Source organism: Notamacropus eugenii, chromosome 3 (genome assembly GCF_028372415.1).
Source record: "Notamacropus eugenii isolate mMacEug1 chromosome 3, mMacEug1.pri_v2, whole genome shotgun sequence".
NCBI lineage: Eukaryota > Metazoa > Chordata > Mammalia > Diprotodontia > Macropodidae > Notamacropus > Notamacropus eugenii.
In genome coordinates this window covers 22,501,129-22,520,377 of record NC_092874.1, presented here as the reverse complement: position 1 = coordinate 22,520,377, position 19,249 = coordinate 22,501,129, and the positions used below count along the sequence as shown (strand labels likewise).

Below are 19,249 nucleotides of genomic sequence, written 5' to 3'. Positions count from 1 at the left end.
CTATCTGAACCCAAGCCTCAAGGAATTCAAGTCTCATGTTCTGTCCACTGCACCGGACAGCCCTCCTATTGTAACAAGATTTCAACCATAAGCATTAAGTTGGATGAAATGATCTTTTCTGCTCCTTCTACAACTCGGTCAGCAGGACTGGAAAATGCAAAAGGTGGAGGAAGAGGCTTCACTTAGCCTGTGAAACATACTCTGAAAGTCTTCTTTGAAAATTACAAAGAAAAGGCCGACATTAGCTTATTTACCTCTGTGAAAATGGTGTGTATAAAAAACTTAGCTTTTCGAGTATTCAGATTATTTGGAATCCAGATAAATGGGAAATTACTTAGTTCTATTATAAGCCCAATAAAAAGCAGAAGGTGGGAACTGCTATAAGAGACTGATTCGTAAGTGAACCAGTTAAATTTCATAGGTCAATAACAATGTTAACTTTTTTATAGGATGAGGAATTTCCAAGCCCAGGAGGTTTTTACATCAGTGAAATCACAGGTCCAAACCAAAGGGATGGTGGTGGTCAAAAGTGTGCAAGCTACTATAGCTAAATGTACTGTGTAGATAAATCAAGAAGTCTGGACGTCATAAGAACTGTCTTTATTACCATTCATTTTCAACAATGATTACTGGAACTTAAAAAAAAAGTCTTTATAACCTAATAGTTACTGAAAAACCCAAACCTTCCCAGCCCATTTCATATTTTCTTTCAACCATTTCAGGGCAGAGCAATGTTCCAAACTATAAACCTGTTCCATGGTAATATTTACGGTCATGTGCTTAATGAAAAGCTTCGGGTCTGATATGCGAGCCGCCAGGATGAGTCTCTCCACTGCCGTCCGGTAGTCGTCTTTGTTTCGTACTTTGTCTTCTTCGCACCTGTAAAAGGATCATTTTATCAAACACAAAAAGTAAGAGGAAGTTTCTTTTATGACGCCACAACCAGAGTATGATCACACAACTGGATGTGGTGGAAAAAGCCCTGGAGCAGGAGGAAGAGATCTCAGGCAAGTTAGTTCATCTCATTGTAGCTTTTCCCTCATCTGTAAAATGAAGGCTAAGGCCACAGAAAACTAGGGACTAGTGGAATCGGGATTTGTCCACCCCAGGTATACTGTCTACTACTCCGCTACAAGGAGGATGCTGTCCTCTTTGTTTGACAGACTGGAGGGGATGCTCACTTGAGATAATGAATGTGAAAGCACTTTGTAAACTATTGTGCAGAATATAAATGTTATTTCATCACTGTTAGAAATCTAGGACTGCTTCAAATTTGGTAAGTGCACCTTAATGCTTGCGGTACTACACGAATTATTAATATAACACTCTTCTAGGTGCTTGCAGATAAATTCTATCTCATTACGACTGCTGGATCTTTTCCACTGTCTCCACTCACACAACAAACCATCCTAGTCCTGTCCTTTATCATCTCTCAACAAGTAGTCATTCATGGACTGATGGACACTTTACATCATAATAGGAAATAAAAGCTCCAGTGAAGACCCAAGGATCTGTCCAGTGCTGTTTTCATTAATGTCTGTCTTGGATGACATGCTTTTCAAATCTGCACACAAAGCTGGGGGAAAAAGAGCTAGCTAACACACTGGATGAAGGTCTCAAGATCCTGACAGCCTAAAACACTGGACTGAATGTGATTTAATAGGGAAAAAGGTAAATCTTACGCTTCCAAATCCTACAACAGTTTGTCTTAAAAAGATCTGAGGGCTTTAGTGTATTTCAAGTTTGATGAGACAACAATGTGATGTGGAGGCCAAAACACCTGTGATCTTATGCTGACACAGTGTCTGGCACTTAGTAAGTGCTTCATAAATTCTCGATGACTGCTAACCAAATGGACTACATTTAAAGAGGCAACACGTCCAATACAAGGGAGGTGAGAATCCTATGGTGTCTGGCTCTGGCCAGACCAGGACGCCACTGATGCAACTGGAAAGCATCCAGAAAAAAGCAGGAGGACAGTTGAAAGTCATTGGAGTTCTTGTCCTATAAGGCTCAATGGATAGAACCAGGAATTTAAACACTTAGAGTAGGGATAGCATTGCATGTCAAGTATCTGAAGGGCTACTCCATGGAAGAGACTCCTCCTTGGTCACAGAAGGTAGAGCAACAGATGAGGACATGTTGTAAAGAGACAACTACATGTTGGAAGGAATGGAAAAATTTCCTAACAATTAGAGCTATTGCAATGTGGAATTAATTACCTGAGGAAGTACCTGGTTCCCCCGAAGAGAGGTCTTCCAGCAGAGTCTGGATGAATCTTTTTTAGGTATAATGTCAAGGCAGATGTTAGAGAGGCCAGCCTCTCAATCCCTTCCCACTCTGAGATTACTGGTGACTATGACCATAGCCTTCTGATTTGTCACCCTGCTCCTAGACTCTTCTTTCTCCAATCTACCTTCACCATTTTTAGTTTTAAATGAGCATTTAAATTAAAAAGTCATAGCACTGTTGGTTAGACAAATGAAACATTAAGTTTCTAGTTTGTCTGAACCTACTGAAAAAAGGACTGACACCAAACCATAATGTATGACTATACCACTAATTGGAATAGTAGTCATACTCGGTAGTAGGTTTCCTCCATCCCACAAAATTATGACTTCTGGATAGAAATATTTTATTACTTTCTTCTCTTAGTAACTGTTGATCTGTCGGCTAGTTTTCCTTTGGCCCAGTAGAATTGCCTTGACAGATTTGAGGCCTGCCTCTCTTAGGACAACAGTGACTCCCAAGCAGAGGCAAGAAAACAAAAGAAACTTTTTCTTCTGGGAGAAGCCAGTCCTGTTGTTTGGAGATAAATCAGACAGAACCCCAAAAGTATGAATCATAGGTCATGAAAGACAAATGCAATTTTTTGAGGAATCCCCTAAGATGATTTTGGTCATCAGATCTGAAAGAACTGGCATACAAAATGAGAAGCAACATGGTACAATGATAGGAAGGAACATAGGACAAGGAATTAAACATGATTCTGGTCCTAAATCTATTACTAAATTGGACAAGATTCTTAATATCTTATGGATTTCAGTGTCTTCAAATGATGGGAATACAGTAGTCCATGATTCTGTTAAAATAGTGACAGTGGATGATTTGTATGGGGGAGTGGGAAGATGTGCATGGTCAGCATATACACAGAACTCTACACATAGCAGCCTTAGTCCAATTTTCTAAGGCCTAAAATTACAAAAAGTCTAAGGAAAATAACAAAGGCAAAAAGGCAACAAGATAAACATGCTGAAGGGGAAGACTTAAGATGGTGGTGTTGCAGAAGACAATCCTGGCACAGGACAGATTTACAGGCCAAAGAACAGTCAGTTTACTCAGGAGCTGCCATGATAATACTAATGAGTACAGTCAAAAGGCTGGGGTGAGAACTATTGAGTCCCAGCAAGACTTGTTTTGAGCACAGCATGGAGTGAAGAAAATAGATGTTTGTAACTAGAGAACATTCCCTGAAAAGAAAATGGAGAATTACTACATCCCATAAAACCGAACATTCCCCAGAGAGGTCAGTCATTGCCCCTTGTTATTAGTGTTCTGTCCAATGGGGTAGACAACCATCTTCCATTCTCTGGTATCCTGGGCTTCTCTTGGTCACGTCCTGCAAGAAATCTTTCCCAGAGGTTCTACCAAATGGGCTGAGGGCCTTTCTATGGCTCTCTTTAGAGTATGAACATACTAATGGAGCCGCATTGTTCCTGTTTTCTCTTATTCTCACCACCTGGTCTTTTTTGGTCTTCTATCTCTGTTAACATTTTCTCTGCAATTCTTTACTAGGAATAGACTATATCCTACTCACATCAACTGTTTGCCCTTCCACTGCCTTTTGAATGGCCCTGGGTTTGAACTTTAATTATCTACAGATTGTAATGTTCCAGGATTCAAGGCCATAAAGCTTCCCCTAAAGAATACTACTGTTAAGAAGATGGGAAAACTTAGAATTGCTAAAATTATTAAAAACTGTTAAAGACCTCTGTACAATTTTCCAAAGGTAATTCAGCTCACTTTCCTCTTCCTGCTCAGTTTTGGATCCAGTTCACTGACCAAAGCCTGTCCAAGATATGTTCTGCTGGAACAGCTGCAGTGAAAGAATGCCATAGTTGGATAAACTTCATCCACTTGGGTTTTCCTGTGTGGCTAATTAGGCTTCACTCTTTTTTGAGTGATTATGGATCTCATAAAGACACTTCAATACTCCAAGGCATAAGGCAATCAATTTATCATCTGCAAACAGGAGTATCTGGAGGGCCAGGCCATCTACAGGGATTCCCTTTTCCATTTGTTTGGTGTGAGACATACTTCATGACAGCAGCAAACACTATGGATGCTCTTATTTTTAACCTTGTTTGACGATAAATGAGGGGATTATTCAAGATTCTATTTTGCTGTCTTTTAAGGAATCTCTTATCATTTTGACCCTATTCATGGGAAATTTAGTTTCCTAAAGTTATAACATCTAATAGAGGGGGAGGAAGGAGAATCATTTCATTCCCTGATAGAGCATTTCATGATTTCTTTGTGTACATTTGCCTTCCCTACTAGGGCTGCTTCAGTGTATGAGCTGTTAATTGCTAAAATCAGCAACTCTAGAGAAGCTTGTCAGCTGTCCAGAGATGAACATGTAGTCAAACTGGAGAAAGAAAATGAAATATGAACACTTAGCGTGCAGTCCCTTTTGTTCTATTCAAATAGGGTCATAAGGAAACATTTTTGACTGGGGGGGGTTTCCAATTAAAATATATTAGACTATGAGAGCTATGAACGGAACGTCGAGGACAGAATATGGTCACTGGTCAGCTTTCTCTGGGAATCTGGCTCATAACACAATAAATCCAAACAAAATTCCAACATCAACAAGCCCTGTCAGCTCTCTCAGCCTGCATTCCCATTTCTACCTCTCTAGTCAGGCTTTCATCGTGACTTTGGGAATTTTAATAACTGAGTTTCCTGTCTCTAGTCTGTTCCATATCAATTTCCTTAAAGACGTCTGTGATCGTAAACCTTTAAAGGTTCCTCTCTGCCTATAAAAAATAGCCCAGACACTTCAATGTAGCATTTACGGCTCTCCAGTCACTGGCCCCAATCTACCTTTCCATCCTCCTTCATGGATCCTTTGTTCTGGCCAAACTGGACTGTAAAGTTCTTTGAACATCCCAATACTTTCCTACCTTTTCTTGCTCAACTGTTCTCTTCATCTCAGATCTCCCTGTTCTATTTCTTACCTATGTTTCAAAGATGAGGTCAAATGTTACTTTCTCTACGAATTCTCTCCTGTATCCAAACCTAAAAATTGAGTTGATAATCAAATTTTAAAAAGAATCTAAAGCCAGTGTACTCAAAAGTGTCTATACCTAACTTGAACGCTCTCCACACCATCTCCAAGCATTTTATAGGTACTTGGCTTGATGGGACCTTAGGAATCATCGAGGACAAGCTACTCATTTTACAGACTGAGCCAGAGCCCATGTGACTTGCCCAAGGTCACACAGACGGTAAGTGATGCTCTGAGGGTTTCCTGGGCTCTTTCCATTTTACCGATGAATTTTGTCACCATCTGCTCTAGGCTCCTATGGCCTCTACTCAACTTCTCTGTTTCCAATGTAATATTCAAGGTCTACAAACCTTTTCAGTACTATTTGTAGCGTCTGTGGAGAAGCACCAGGACTCTGAATGCTACTGGCATTAGACACTAGAAAAATTTCAATAGCTAACAGCATTTCAATCTCAGACAGGTATGAAGGAATCATCAGAAGTTTTCGGTATAAATTTCCCTCCAATGGTGGATAACAGCCCAGTGACAGAGCACCTGCAAGTTAAATAATACATTCATTATAGGCCAAATATCACAAAAACTTTATATCTATAGATAACACAAACACACATATAAATGCGAATACAAAAATCCAAACATCTAAAATATACATTAGGATCAATTATTTGCATTACAAAGTGATGCCACTGTCCATAAAAATATTTTATGAAAGCCTCTTTTAAGTAATTCTTTCTGGTACATTTAAAAGAAGCCAATTTACAAATTTTTTAATGTAAAATGAAGTAGCAAACATTTTTCTGTAAAAAAAAAAATTGCTGAGTCCTTTAAACTTAATTCTCTATTATAAATTCACACCTTTTTCTTAGGCTGGTATTATACATATAGTCCAAAACTCCATCTATATATCTTCTTATTTTAATAAAATAAAAATTTGATTTCAAAACTGGCAAATGTACCTTAAAATATAATAGTTCAAAAGACATCAAATATATAAATGATACATCTGAGACTTTCAGATTCATGTGGATTTCAACTGTAACTTACTTTTGTAATGGGCTCTGGCTTTTGGCCATAAACAACTTCTCCCTAAAGCAGTAATTAATCTTCTGAGAAAAGAAAAATCAATAGGGATGTTCTTTGAAAACATGAATTCTGCTACAGAGGATGATACACCCAGACTATTGCTCTCTATACAAGCATCTAGAAGCTTGTTAAAAAGAAGACTGTACTGGGAGACCTCCACAGTTTCTGAAATGAAGAAAAGAGATCAAATTTACTAAACTGATTTCATTTCTCCCCTTGGATAACCATAACCAGCCCTCAAATCACCCCCACCCCCTAAGTATGAGAATGCTGCTTTAGGCCACAGGGATGTCACCTTGATCTCCATAGCACTCTTGACTGTACCATAACTATTTAATTCTATGTACCTATATGGTGGTGCCTAAACTTTTATGTAGGGCCTTGTTTAGGGCATTGATGCCTTATCTCTCGGCCTCTTCCTCCCCACCCCCCAATCCTTAACAAGGTGTAGAATTTCCTTCATAAGGGTTACTTCTTTCACAAGGTATGAACCATCTGGCCCTGAGAACCCTACAATGAAGATGACTGACCAATGATTAAAATCTAAATATATATCTGAGCTACATGCTAGACTTTTAAAAGAAAGCTGGAGAAAGAGAAAGCTTCCCATTGGGAAGACAGTTAAGAGTTGAGAGGTCAAAGATAAGCTGGTCATAAGTAACAAAGAAATTTGGTTCTCTAGAAGGAAGCTTCTCTATGGAGGGGCTTCAGGAAACCAAAGCAACCTCAGAGAGGACAGTGGTAAAGATAGGAAGATTACAGAATCAGAGCTGGAAGAGATCTTTGCGGGACATCAAGTCTAATCCTCTCATTTAATTTCTTTTTTTTATAATTTAGTTATTTTTATTTTTCAACATTCACTTCCACAAGATTTTGAGTTTTGAATTTTCTCTCCCATTGTCTCCTCCCCCTGCCCCAAGATGATGTGCAATTTGATATAGGCTTTACTTAGGCATTCATATTAAACATTTTCACATTTGTCATGATGTAAAGAAATAGAACTCATGGGAAGAACCATGAGAAAGAAGAAATAAAACAACAAAAGAAAAGGAGAGCAAATAGTATGCTTCCATCTGCTTTCATACTCCCAAGTTCTTTTCTGGATGTGAATGGCTTTTTCCATCATAAGTCTTTTGGAATTGTCTTAGATCCTTGCATTGTTGAGAAGAGCTAAGGCCATCAAAGTTGGTCATCACACAGTGTGGCTATTGCTCTGTACAATGTTTCCCCGGTTCTGCTCCTTTCACTCAGCTTCAGATCATATAAGTCTTTCCAGGCCTCTCTGAAGTCCTCTTATTCATCACTTCTTATAGCACAGTAGTATTCCATCACATTCATATACCACGATTTGTTCAGCCATTCTCCAATGGATGGGCATCCCTCAATTACCACAAAAAGAGCTGCTATAAATATTTTTATACATGTGTGTCCTTTCCCATTTGTATGATCTATTTGGGATACAGACCTAAGAAGTGATATTGCTGGGTCAAAGGGTACTCACAATTTTATAGCCCTTTGGGCATAGTTCCAAATTGTTTTCCAGATGGTTGGATCAGTTCACAACTCCTAATCCCTTTATTTTATAGAAGAGGAAACTGAGGCCCAGAGAGGTCAAGGGACTTGCTGAAGAGAAGTGGCAGGAGCAGGAGTCAAACCAAGTCCTTTGTCATCAGCACTTGAGAACTGAATCTGTGCCTTCCTTTTTCCCTAGCACTATGGACACTCTATAGGATTGGGAAAGTGGAGTATCTAGCAACTGTGAGACTTTCTTTGCACAAGGAAGAACTGTTGAGTCTGGAGGACTACAAAGGGATCCCCTAACAAGGGGTGCTGCTCTGATCACTTACAGGTTCATCTGTGGTAAGGGCTTTTTGGTTTTAATTAAACTGCCTCTATTTTATAGGCCTGGTGCCTCATGACAGCTGAGAGCCCTCTGGTATTTATGTGGAGGCCCTCGACATGAGTCAGCTTCACTCCACTTAGAAAAGAGAAGGTCAGAGGAAACTCTGGAGGAAAGTTTTATCAGTACCACCCTGGGTTCAGAAGCCATCTTGTGCAGGAGGAGGAGTAACTGACTGGCTAATGAAGAGGAGGCAGCTGAGTAAAGAGACAGAAAAGATGAAGGAAGCTTAAAGAGACAGCAGGGTCAAGGGAAGGATGTCTTCAAAGATACGTGAGGCTTGAGAATTTCTGCAAACAGATTGAGGGGAAGGAATCATTTAAGTGGGTGGAATTCAAGAGAAGAAAGGCAATGGGACCAATCATGGAGGAGACGGGAGGAAAGGGTTGAAGGACACCTGTGAAAGGGCTATGTCCTGTTCTGAAAATGAGGGAAGGGTCTGAAGTCAAGTGAAAAATCTCAATTCTTTTTATGCTCTAGTTTCCTCTATTTTTGTAAGTTCTAATCCATTTTGTTACAACTGATTAAACTTTCAAAAATTAAAGCACCAGTAACACTGAAAACATAGTGTAACTAACCATAAAACTGAACTCAGCATTGTCACCCTTAAATTTTCTGAAGTATACCCAACTTTGAGACTATTTAAATTTTTTACACAACAGACATTGGGATAATTACTGATGTTACAGGCTTGCTCAATTTATAAAAATGTTTCTTTAAATATCAAATCCTAGGACATTTAAACATTCTATTTATAGATTTCCTAGTTGATGGAGAGTCTAGGAAAGAGAAAACTGAAAAGGAAGCTAGTATTAAAAGTCACTGATGAATGAAGACCAATTTAAAATAAAGATAAACATATCTTAAATTTTAATCTAAGTATGAGGGCATGATTTAATTTATTAAAAAAGTGATAAATTAATCAGTTATTGAACAAAATGAGGGAATGAGTTTAAGAATTAGTCTCAAAATAAGAACAGATCTAAAGTGGAGATAACAGACACGGATTTTTCCAAACATACCTTGAGAATTTTGGAAACCGGGTAAGTTCTGGAGAACTTCAAACGTTTGTCGGTAAAGGCTCTTGGCCAAGATCTCATGTGCAATTGTACACAGCAGGTTATGTCTGTTGAGGACATCCATCCTATCACAGGGCCACAGTGGTGTGTTTATTATCCATTCTGACTCTGCAATGAAGAAAAAAGTATTTAATTATCAATATTCCACCCATGAAAATTAAGGCTATTACAATTCAATTATCCACAGTACAACAATTTCTGCAAACATTTTATAAATTTCTTCTTGAAGAAAACAGCAAAATTTTAATTGATGCTTAATCAAAATAAGCTTCCATCGTTAAGAAGCAATTCATACAGCAGAACTATATGCAGCGGCCACTACTCTAAACACAGAGATTGTTCTCATTAAAAAGTACTCTGCAGTTTTTCACTGATATCAGACAATTTAAATTTTTAATATCGCATTCCTACGGTAAAAACAAAAATATTTACTGGGACGTGAATAACACAATGTTAAAACAGAACTCTGAGTTCCTACATCTGGATATTTTTTCCAACCATTATAGTGAACGGGAGGCACAAATGGAGGTGTACGTTTCTCCTAGGAAGTCACAGACTATCAAGAAAGAAAACCTGCAGCTGTACGTTGAAAGCGATAACAGTCACATGGCAGTGTGTTTAGACACGCATACAACATGATACAGAAGGAAGGACATGAGGCTCCAAGTATCTGGCTTTGATTCCTCAATTTTGCCACTAAGTAGTCGTTATAAAAAGGTGGGCAAGTGAGCCTCTGAACCTTAGTGATCTCCTCCGCAGAATGGTGGAAGAACCTGCTGTCCATGGGCACAGAACCACTGTGAGGATCAGATGAAAGAATGCACAGTGAAAATCATATGTAAACCATTTGTTCGGAAAGTCAAGAAGCAATCACAGTAAGGGGTGTGTCTGTGTGTGTGTGCGCGCACATGTGTTGTGTGTGCGTGATATGTGCACCCATTCTAGATGCCAAGGAATAACAAATAGAAACAGTTCAATTACTGACATGTATACTGCAAGACAGTGTGATACGGTAAAATAAAGTAATGGTCTCAACATCAGGAAGAGCTAGGTTCCAAACCAGTCTTTGATATTTGTGAGTTATGTGAAGGGTAGTCAAGAGCTGAGTGTATTTTTCACGTTACAAACCTGAGGAGGGACAGAAAGAGCTGGTCCCGTAACTGTAAATAGGGAAATTTGGAAGGGAGGCATTCCTTTCATCGCTGTCTCAGGCTACTCGCCAGAACTAATCTACTGAGTCACAGTTTGCCAGATGGTAGAGGGATTTCCCACACCAGGTGCTCTCCACTCACAGTTGTGTACTGATGCTGGTGGGCTGTGCAATCCTGAGTCAGTACAAAGGGGTGGGCTGGTACTTGGAAATGAGATTTCAAAGTGGTTTGATAGGATAAGCAGATGGGAGTTATACTGATTCTTGAGGAATGAGATCACAGGAGAACAGTGGGGAGGGGGACTTCTATAAGGTATTTGTGTGTAGGATTAATACACTTTCCCCTAGTCAAACCCTCAGCATCCTAGGTATTCTGAACCCCGGGGATCCTCATGAAAACTACATGCCAAGACCACCAATGCCTGGTCTTTTGTTCTCATTCCCTTCACCGACCCCTACCATGTTCCAGTCCAAAGTCACCTCCTGGAATACCTGTGGTACAAGCACAAGGTACTTGCCTTCATCCTAAATCTTTTCCACTCCTTCCATCTTTGGCTGTCTCCTGCTGACAAGTTTCCTTGGCTACCTTTCTAGTCTGGGCTCCCATCTCCAGTTCCTGGCGCTCTCTCTCTCTCTCTCTCTCTCTCTCCCACCATCCCTCAGCAAACCTCACTCAATCCTTATCTACAACAATCAAAATTCTGGCAGCTCTGGGTCTTGCGACCCCCAGGACATTCTTCTTTCCTCAATGAGTCCTTGACTTCTGCCCTTATTTTAGGGGATTTCACCCAACATATTGATCCCTTCCTCTAACACCCCAACTTCCTTTCCATGGCCTACTCTTGCACTCCATCTCAGCCCTGCATAAAGATGGTCAGGACTTTGATCTTGCCCTTATCCACAAATCTACCACTTTCATGCTCTGAAATTCCCTTCTTTGAGCAGTCTCTTGTCCCACCATCTCTTCTCCCTGTTTTCCAATCCCAAACCCTGTTTTTTGTCGATATTGTGACCTCCTCAGTTCTCTCCCAGGCTATCACCCTTGTGCTAGCTCCACCAACCTCCTTCCTCCATCTTGACCCGCTGGTAATCCACTTCAACTCTATACTGTCCTCCCATCATATCACTGATCTTGCCTTGATAAGGTTCAGCTTCAGATCACTCTCACCATCTGCTGCCTTTGCTTCGAGGCTTGTGCCACTGAACGATGGTGGAGAAAATCAAGGAACTATCTTGGCTGGGTTAACTACAAATATCTGTGGCAAAACCTCAACCAGGCTCCCAATGCAGCAAGGTGACCTTTTGTATCTTCCTAATTAATTTTAACTCAGTCACCACAGGGGCTCTCTGAAACCTGTTCATCCTTCCTCAAATCTTCCCCTTGGCTACTCTTCCCTCAACCCTCTCAGCCAAGAACTGGGCCTCATGTTTTATTGAGAGAAAAAAAGAATGGGAGGCCAACTGCTGAAAGCTCCCTCTTCTTCTGACCTCACATTCCCCAGGTGCATTCTGCCACTGGTTTCTTCCTTCACCCTTGCCTCACATGGTTCCAACCTATCCCAGTCTTCACCAGCATATTGCCTCGTTCAGTTCCTCTGCCTATCCACACACATGCTCATATTTCCCTCACCCTTAAAAAAAACCTCACTTGACGCAGCCATCTTCACTGTCACCCCACATCTCTCCTGCTTCTTGTGGCTAAATTCCTTGATGTCATGGACAGTAAGGCCTCCACTTTCTGTTTTCTTCTCTCTCTCTTTTTAACTCTCTGCATTCTGGCTTCCAGCCCCATCATTCAACCAAACTGCTTTATCCAACATCACTAAATGGTCTTTTCCTAGTCCTCACTCCCGACCTCAGTGTAAACTGAGGTCGTCGATCACCTTCCTCCCCTTAAATCACCTTTGTTCTCAGCACTCTGATCACTGCTCCCATCTAGCGCTCATCAGTCTTACTTGCTGGACTTTCATCCTGGTCATCCCACAGGAGTGTTCTGGGCCCTCATCTCTTCTCCTTCTACACTGTTTTACTTGGTCATCTCATCAGCTCTCATGGATTTGATTATGACCTCTGTGCTAACAATTCTCGAATCCCCTTCTCCAGTCCTAATCTGCAGTCTCTGCATCTCCAGCTGCCGACAGGACAAGCTGAACTGAATGTCCTTCCTGTACACATCTTAAACTCGACCAGTCTAAATGGAACTTGTTTCCTTTCCTCCCAAGCCCTGTCCCCTTTCAAACTTCCATACCACTGCCAAGGGCACTAGCCCTTGTCCACTCTACTGCCAAGACCTGTTGATTTTACCTCAATGACGTCTGTCTTCATAACCTTTTCTCCTCTGACGCTTCTACCCTTTTAATACTCCTCACATCCTCAAGCCTGGACCACAGCAAAAGACTGCGGGGGAAGGGTCCTGCCTGTCTCAAGTCTCTTCCCATCTCAGTCCATTTTCCATTTAACTAGTAAAGAGATCTTCCTCAAGTGCAAATTTGACCCTATCACCTCCCAGGCCCCCAAGTAACTCCAGCAGCTTTTCTGTCACCTCTATGATCCAACACAAATTCCTCTGGCTTTTAAGGCCCTTCATAACCTACCCTCTTGCTCTCTTTCCAGTTCTTTGACACCCTCACCCCTCACCAGGTTCCTTGAACAAGACACTCTATCTCTAACTCAGGGCACTCTCTCTGGCTGGAATGCTCTTCTTACTCATCTGCATCTCCCGGCTTCCTTCAGCCCCAGCTAAAATCTCCTCTATGGGCAGCCTTTCCCATTCCTCCTTCATTCTAGTGCCTTCCCTCTGCTGATGACTTCCAGTTTACCCTGTCTGTGGCGTATTTGGCCATGTTATCTCCACTATTAGGTTGTGAGCTCCTCAAGGGCAGAGACAGTTATCTTTCCAGGCCTGGCTCTGCAGATGCTTACAAGTCTTTAGTGACTGATTGCAGGAAGTGCTGGAGAAAGACAGGAGGCAGAGAAGCCAATCAGGAGGATGTCACACAAAAAGCAGGAGGTAACAAGGGTCTATGGCCATTTAGAAATGAAAGAAAAGTATCTACTCTTGAAATACTATGGAGAGAATCAGTAGAACTCTGACTATGGGTTAACAAATGAGTGGAAGCCTTCCAAAGTGTAAGCCTGCGTGGTCTCTGTCAGTGAAGGAGAGGCTCAGGGATGTTGTAGGGAGAAGTCGGCCCAGATGGTCACTGAGCTCCCTTACAGCTTTACTATCCTATGATTCTGTGATAATCTGAGAAACAGGTATGTGGCTCTCAACAAATGGCATCATTCTGCCTTTTAAGATCCTTCCACCTTAAATTTATGCTCCTGTGGCCAGCATGCAAGGGTCTGCTGTAAAAGAGGCTTTCCAATAAAGCAGAGGCCACAGGTGGCAAACATTTGGTTAAAGTTCTGTTCCTGGCTTTCTCCTGGTACATCTGGCTACTTGACCACTTAGCTAACAGTAAGAGTATGTCCTTGAATCAGTTTCTACACCTGAATTGACCCCACAAACAATGATACAGTGTGAATTCCTACTTACAGTGGTCTGCTGTCTTCCTTGGGTCTCGTTTTACCTCACTGGCTCTGAAGTATGAACCCTCAACTTGTGCTCTCTCTGCCTTGGTACTTCTCAGTGGTGTCTCTCAAATGCCCTTCATTGTCTGTCTGTCACAGACCCAGCTTTCAACACTTGCCTAGTCCATGCCATCTGACCTAGATTTCACAGAAGCCACAGGACCATGCCCAATTTTAACCCCAGCATAGGAACAGCTGCTATGTAAAAGGCTCTCAACGTCCAAGGAAGGGACCTTGGAGGACCCCGGGGCAAACCAGCCTGTATTGTTCTACAAGCAGATGACACTTTCAACTATTGAGATATAACTTTAGGGAAAATCTTACTTAGATTAGGGGTGGTTCGTTTGTCTGATTCAGGGGACAATCTAATCTCCACTCTTAGATAAAGCTAATTGGTTCAAACTGAATCCATTCAACTCTGGGTCAGCCTCTGCCTCAGCCTTCTACACCTAGCTGCCCCAGACCACCCAATCCAGTCTTTCTCCAGGACCAGGGCCACGGCTGCTCCAGCACCTCCTCATCTACCTGGTCATTTGCAAGTGCAAATCCCCATGCCACTAAACTTCCACTGTACTCAGGGAACAATAAGCAGATCAATATTATTATTGTTTAGTACAAGGAAAATGCCCCATTTTTTGGAATTAGAGTACAGGCCAAAATACAATCTCAATTCCTTTATTCTGTGAAGCATATAAACATAACTTACCCCTCAATACCCAAATGGCACCATCCATACTCCCACTTTTTAGAAAAATTTCTGCTGCCACATTAACAATTTGGCACCGTGATGCTAACTTTTCAGGGCCAGCAAGTCCTTTTAAACTTGTGAAATGGATTTGCAGTTCATGCAGTTTATCAAGTACCTTTCTTCCCTGTAGCAAAAATGAAGAAAGCAAATTAACTTGATACTTAGAGTAATAAAGAGTTACTACTTACTTATTATGGATAAAATTATTCAATTTGTGAGTTATCTTACTATCTTTAACTTTACTTTTAAAAAACTTTACCTTTAAGGCATTTCAATAGTAACTCATTCAATCAAAGGGTAGATTCAGCCATTCAAATAACAAAAAAGCCAAAATAACCAAGTTTTACCAAAATCTGCCTTTTCTTATCAGTTCAGTTACAGGTCTACCAGAAGAGAACTAAAATCTAGAATTAGACTTTTAGATCATCTGTTTTTTATTTACTGTTAATCATCCTTTTCTTTTAGTCTGGATAACAAAAAATCTCCATACTGGTATTTTCCCCACCAGAAGATTAGGAATATTGCCAGATCGAGCCAGTTAAAAAAATTCCTTTTCCTTTTAGCATGGAGGCATATGAATTCTAAAGAGTATTTAACATATTACCCGCTTTTATGAGGGGATCTTAAAAATGGTTGGAAATCTATACAGAAATCCCTAAAAACCACAGGGTAGAATAAGTTACCTATGAGAGAACTGACCTCCAGAACTGTACTTAACCTGGGTAACTGCAGTATCAGTCACCCAAGGTGATTAGATTACACTGAGGGCACTAAGAAGTGTAAGATGGTCCCTGCCACAGAGACTGCGGTCTGATGGGGGACACCATAAATTAAATACAGAATAAAATGGAATAATCAACAGGGAGGGGACTAGAATTAAGGGGGAATGGAAGGAGGCATTTTGGGGCTGGGACTTAAAGAAAGCCAGAAATCTAATCAAAATCAAGTATTGATACACAAACAAGTAACATTTTATGGAACCTATGTGAACTTCTATTAAAATATTCTTAATAAAAGAGATTTTTAAAATATTAAAATGTGCCTGGATTTGAAGTAATCAGGATTTTAGCCCTAAAAGTTAATCGGTGGGAACCTGAGCAATGCTAGAGCAACCCCAGGAGTAATGCTAAGGTTGTTCAACATTAGTTTTATTTCCTAGGAGAGAAATGTGACTGTGTATGTATTTAATGACAATAACAGGTGGCACCTCTATGTGCTGTAAGATCTGTAAAAGGCTTTATGTGTATTGTCTCTTTGGGTCCTCACAATAACTGTGAGAAAGGTGCTTATCTCCTCCTCCTTCTCATTTTACAGAACAGAAAAGAGGCAGGGAGAGTTTAAGTGACTTGGCCAGGGTTCCATAACTACGAAGTATCTGCGGCAGGATTTGAACTCAAGTTTAGTATAGCACAAGGCAATTTACAGAGTACAAAATAACCTTAATGGTGACAGCAGTGATATATTGGATATATATATATATATATAATAACCTTAATGGTGACAGCAGTGATATATTGGATATATATATATATATATGACCCAAAGAAGGTCACCATCTTTCTTACTTTCTCTTTAGGCCCTATTTCTCCTCCCTGCTCTGTATTCTATGGCTCCCATTTCAATGAAATGATTGTTGAATGTCTTTTTATCCCAAAGGGCAGGCTTGTACTTTGTAAGGATTTACGGAGACTGGTATTATAATAAGCACAGTTATCAGGTTAAGCACAACGCTAAAAGAAGGCCTTTTGTTTTGATCCCGGAAGTCAATTTCTAACATCAAAATATGCATATGGTACATTCTGAGGGGGAAATACAACTCTCCTCTAGTCACTCAAACCAAGCCCAACTACCTCTGGCATTACTTCACAAGAAAGGTGATATATTAAAAATGACTATATAAAACTTGTATAAAACCCCATACTTGGGGTTAAGATTCTAGTGCTGAGCAGGAGGGTATGTAAAACAGCTGAGTTAGGGCACTGTTTCTTCAGGCCTCTCTATGTCCCTGGTCTTCTCTCGCTCAACAGTCGTCTGCCTGGATACCATTTTTATCTCCCATTGAAAGTATAGAGTTTGTGACCCAAATGTATAATCATACAAGTCATTCCCCAATTGATAAATGGTCAAAGGATATGAACAGACAATTTTCAGAGGAAGAAATTAAAGATATCTATAATCATATGAAAAAATGCTCTAAATCACTATTGATTAGAGAGATGCAAATCAACACAACTCTGAGGTACCACATCACACCTATAAGATTGGCAAACATGACAGAACAAGAAAATGATAAATGCTGGAGAGGATGTGGGAGAGTTGGAACACTATTTCATTGTTGGTGGAGCTGCGAGCGCATCCAACCATTCTGGAGAGCAATTTGGAACTATGCCCAAAGGGCTACAAAAATGTGCATACCCTTTGACCCAGCAATATCGCTACTAGGACTATATCCCCAAGAGATCATAAAAATGGGAAAGGGTCCCACATGTACAAAAATATTTATAGCAGCACTCTATGTAGTTGCCAAAAACTGGAAGTCAAGGGGATGTCCATCAATTGGGGAATGGCTGAATAAATTATGGTATATGAATGTAATGGAGTACTATTGTGCCATAAGAAATGAGGAACAAGAAGACTTCAGAGAGGCCTGGAAGGACTTATATGACCTGATGCTGAGTGAAAGGAGCAGAACCAGGAGAACTTTATGCACAGCAACGACCACAGTGTGTGAGAGTTTTTTCTGGTATACTTGGAATTTTGTAATAACGCAAAAACTTCTTATAAAAAAAAAAAATCCCAAAGGTGGTTCTCAAGGCAAGATGCCTTCCACACTCAGAGAAAGAAATATGGAAGTCACTCACAAAATGTAGCAGATCATGTTTGTGTATGTGTATGTGTTTGTGTATCATGTTCTGATTTGTTATATGATTTCTTTCTTTTATTTTAGTCTGATTACATAGCATGACTATAGTGAAAATATACTCAATAGGAAAGTATATGTAGAATCTATACAGAATTGTATGCAGTCGTGGAGAGGGAGGGGGGTAGTGGGGGGTAGGTGGGGGGGGATAAAATCTCAATTGTATGGCAGTGATTGTTAAACATTAAAAAATAAAAATAAAATTTAAAAAAAAAAAAGTATAGAGTTTGGGCATGGAGACTATTAATTACCTAAATATTTACAACGCATACATTTCACTCCCAAGACAAAATAATGCCTGTCTCTACCCCCTTTTCACCCCCGCAAAGAAATACCTTAGACCACTGTAGTAGTTTGTGATAAAAGTAGATTGCACTGATCCCAATTCTTCCCAGTAACGTTTTATCCATCTCACTGTTCTGGGGATCTTTGCTGACTGAAAAGTAAGTAGTTGTAATGTTACAGAATGTGAAACAGCAACTTGAACCTGTACAAATTATTTTAAAATGGTAAATTAAAATAATACTTAGAAAACATTTTAACACTTTATGGTAATTAATAAATGATCTAAACAACTTCAAATTAGGTAAGAACTCAAATTTTACTGCAGTTATTGGGGAATTAAATTAGGGAGGAACTATTGAGATTTGCTCTCAGTGGAAAGAACTTAAAAACTTGGGATGCTCTTTCCAATTCACCAGCACCACTGCAGTTAGTTCAAATGCAAAGAAAAAATAACGCTTATGAAACAATATGGAGATTAGAACTCCAGAATCCTGGATTTGAAAGTCATCATTCAAGTAATTTAGTTGATAAAAATCCATTTGTAATGAGGATGTGTCATTTAAAGAAGCAAAACACGCAGGCAGGAGCAGGCTGCGTGGAGTAGGCTTCCATTTTATTCTCTGGCATAGAAAGAGCCCCACCAGCTCTCCTCTGGTCACACACAAGCTTGGAGTCAACCAGTTCTCAAAAGAGTTCCATAACATAAGACAATATAGATCAAAATAGTTCCGTAATGGTAACTTTTACCTGCATCAGCAAATTCACAAAAAGGAATTCCTTGTCTTTCTTCTTTGTAATCTTTTGTTAATGCTTCAGAAATGTATGCTGAAAATCTCTGAAGATCTGCAAATTTTTCACAACCTATTTTTACATTAATGTACAAATTTCCCAAACTGGTCCAGTCACCTTTTTCTTTACAATGCTGTTCAATATGATAGGAATAAAAAGATTACATGTATCAAACAGAATAAAACCTTTAATTGTCATTACAACTCTATGCTAAGTTAAAGTGCATCTCTCTTCTCTGAATACAAAAAAGCCTTATGAATCCAGGAGTGAAGTAAGAATTCACAATCATTCAGTTACACGTTTAAGTCGTTCAACTTCTATTGAATTCATCAATGGTGTCCCCCCCATCCTGAAAGGTTCTAGATTTTCAGAGCAGTAGTTGTAATTGCTGACATTTTATTAGTTTCAAATAACTGTATTTTCCCATAACTT

The 19,249-nt window shown here is 40.0% G+C and overlaps 1 protein-coding gene across 3 annotated transcripts in view; it reads right to left on the bottom strand.

Annotated features, from left to right (window-relative positions):
* Positions 1 to 585: 585 nt before the first annotated feature.
* The window catches only part of TOPAZ1 (testis and ovary specific TOPAZ 1), a 66,399-nt gene continuing 47,735 nt past the window's right edge, over positions 586 to 19,249 (bottom strand). For all 3 annotated transcript variants that reach the window (XM_072651092.1, XM_072651089.1, XM_072651091.1), the window contains 7 exons: positions 18,776 to 18,950; positions 18,079 to 18,179; positions 14,782 to 14,947; positions 9,296 to 9,460; positions 6,335 to 6,538; positions 5,641 to 5,824; positions 586 to 879 (listed from right to left, as the gene is read on the bottom strand). In XM_072651092.1, coding sequence (XP_072507193.1) covers positions 666 to 879; positions 5,641 to 5,824; positions 6,335 to 6,538; positions 9,296 to 9,460; positions 14,782 to 14,947; positions 18,079 to 18,179; positions 18,776 to 18,950 — 1,209 coding nt within the window. In that variant the 3' untranslated portion in view covers positions 586 to 665. The remainder of the gene's footprint in view (positions 880 to 5,640; positions 5,825 to 6,334; positions 6,539 to 9,295; positions 9,461 to 14,781; positions 14,948 to 18,078; positions 18,180 to 18,775; positions 18,951 to 19,249) is intronic.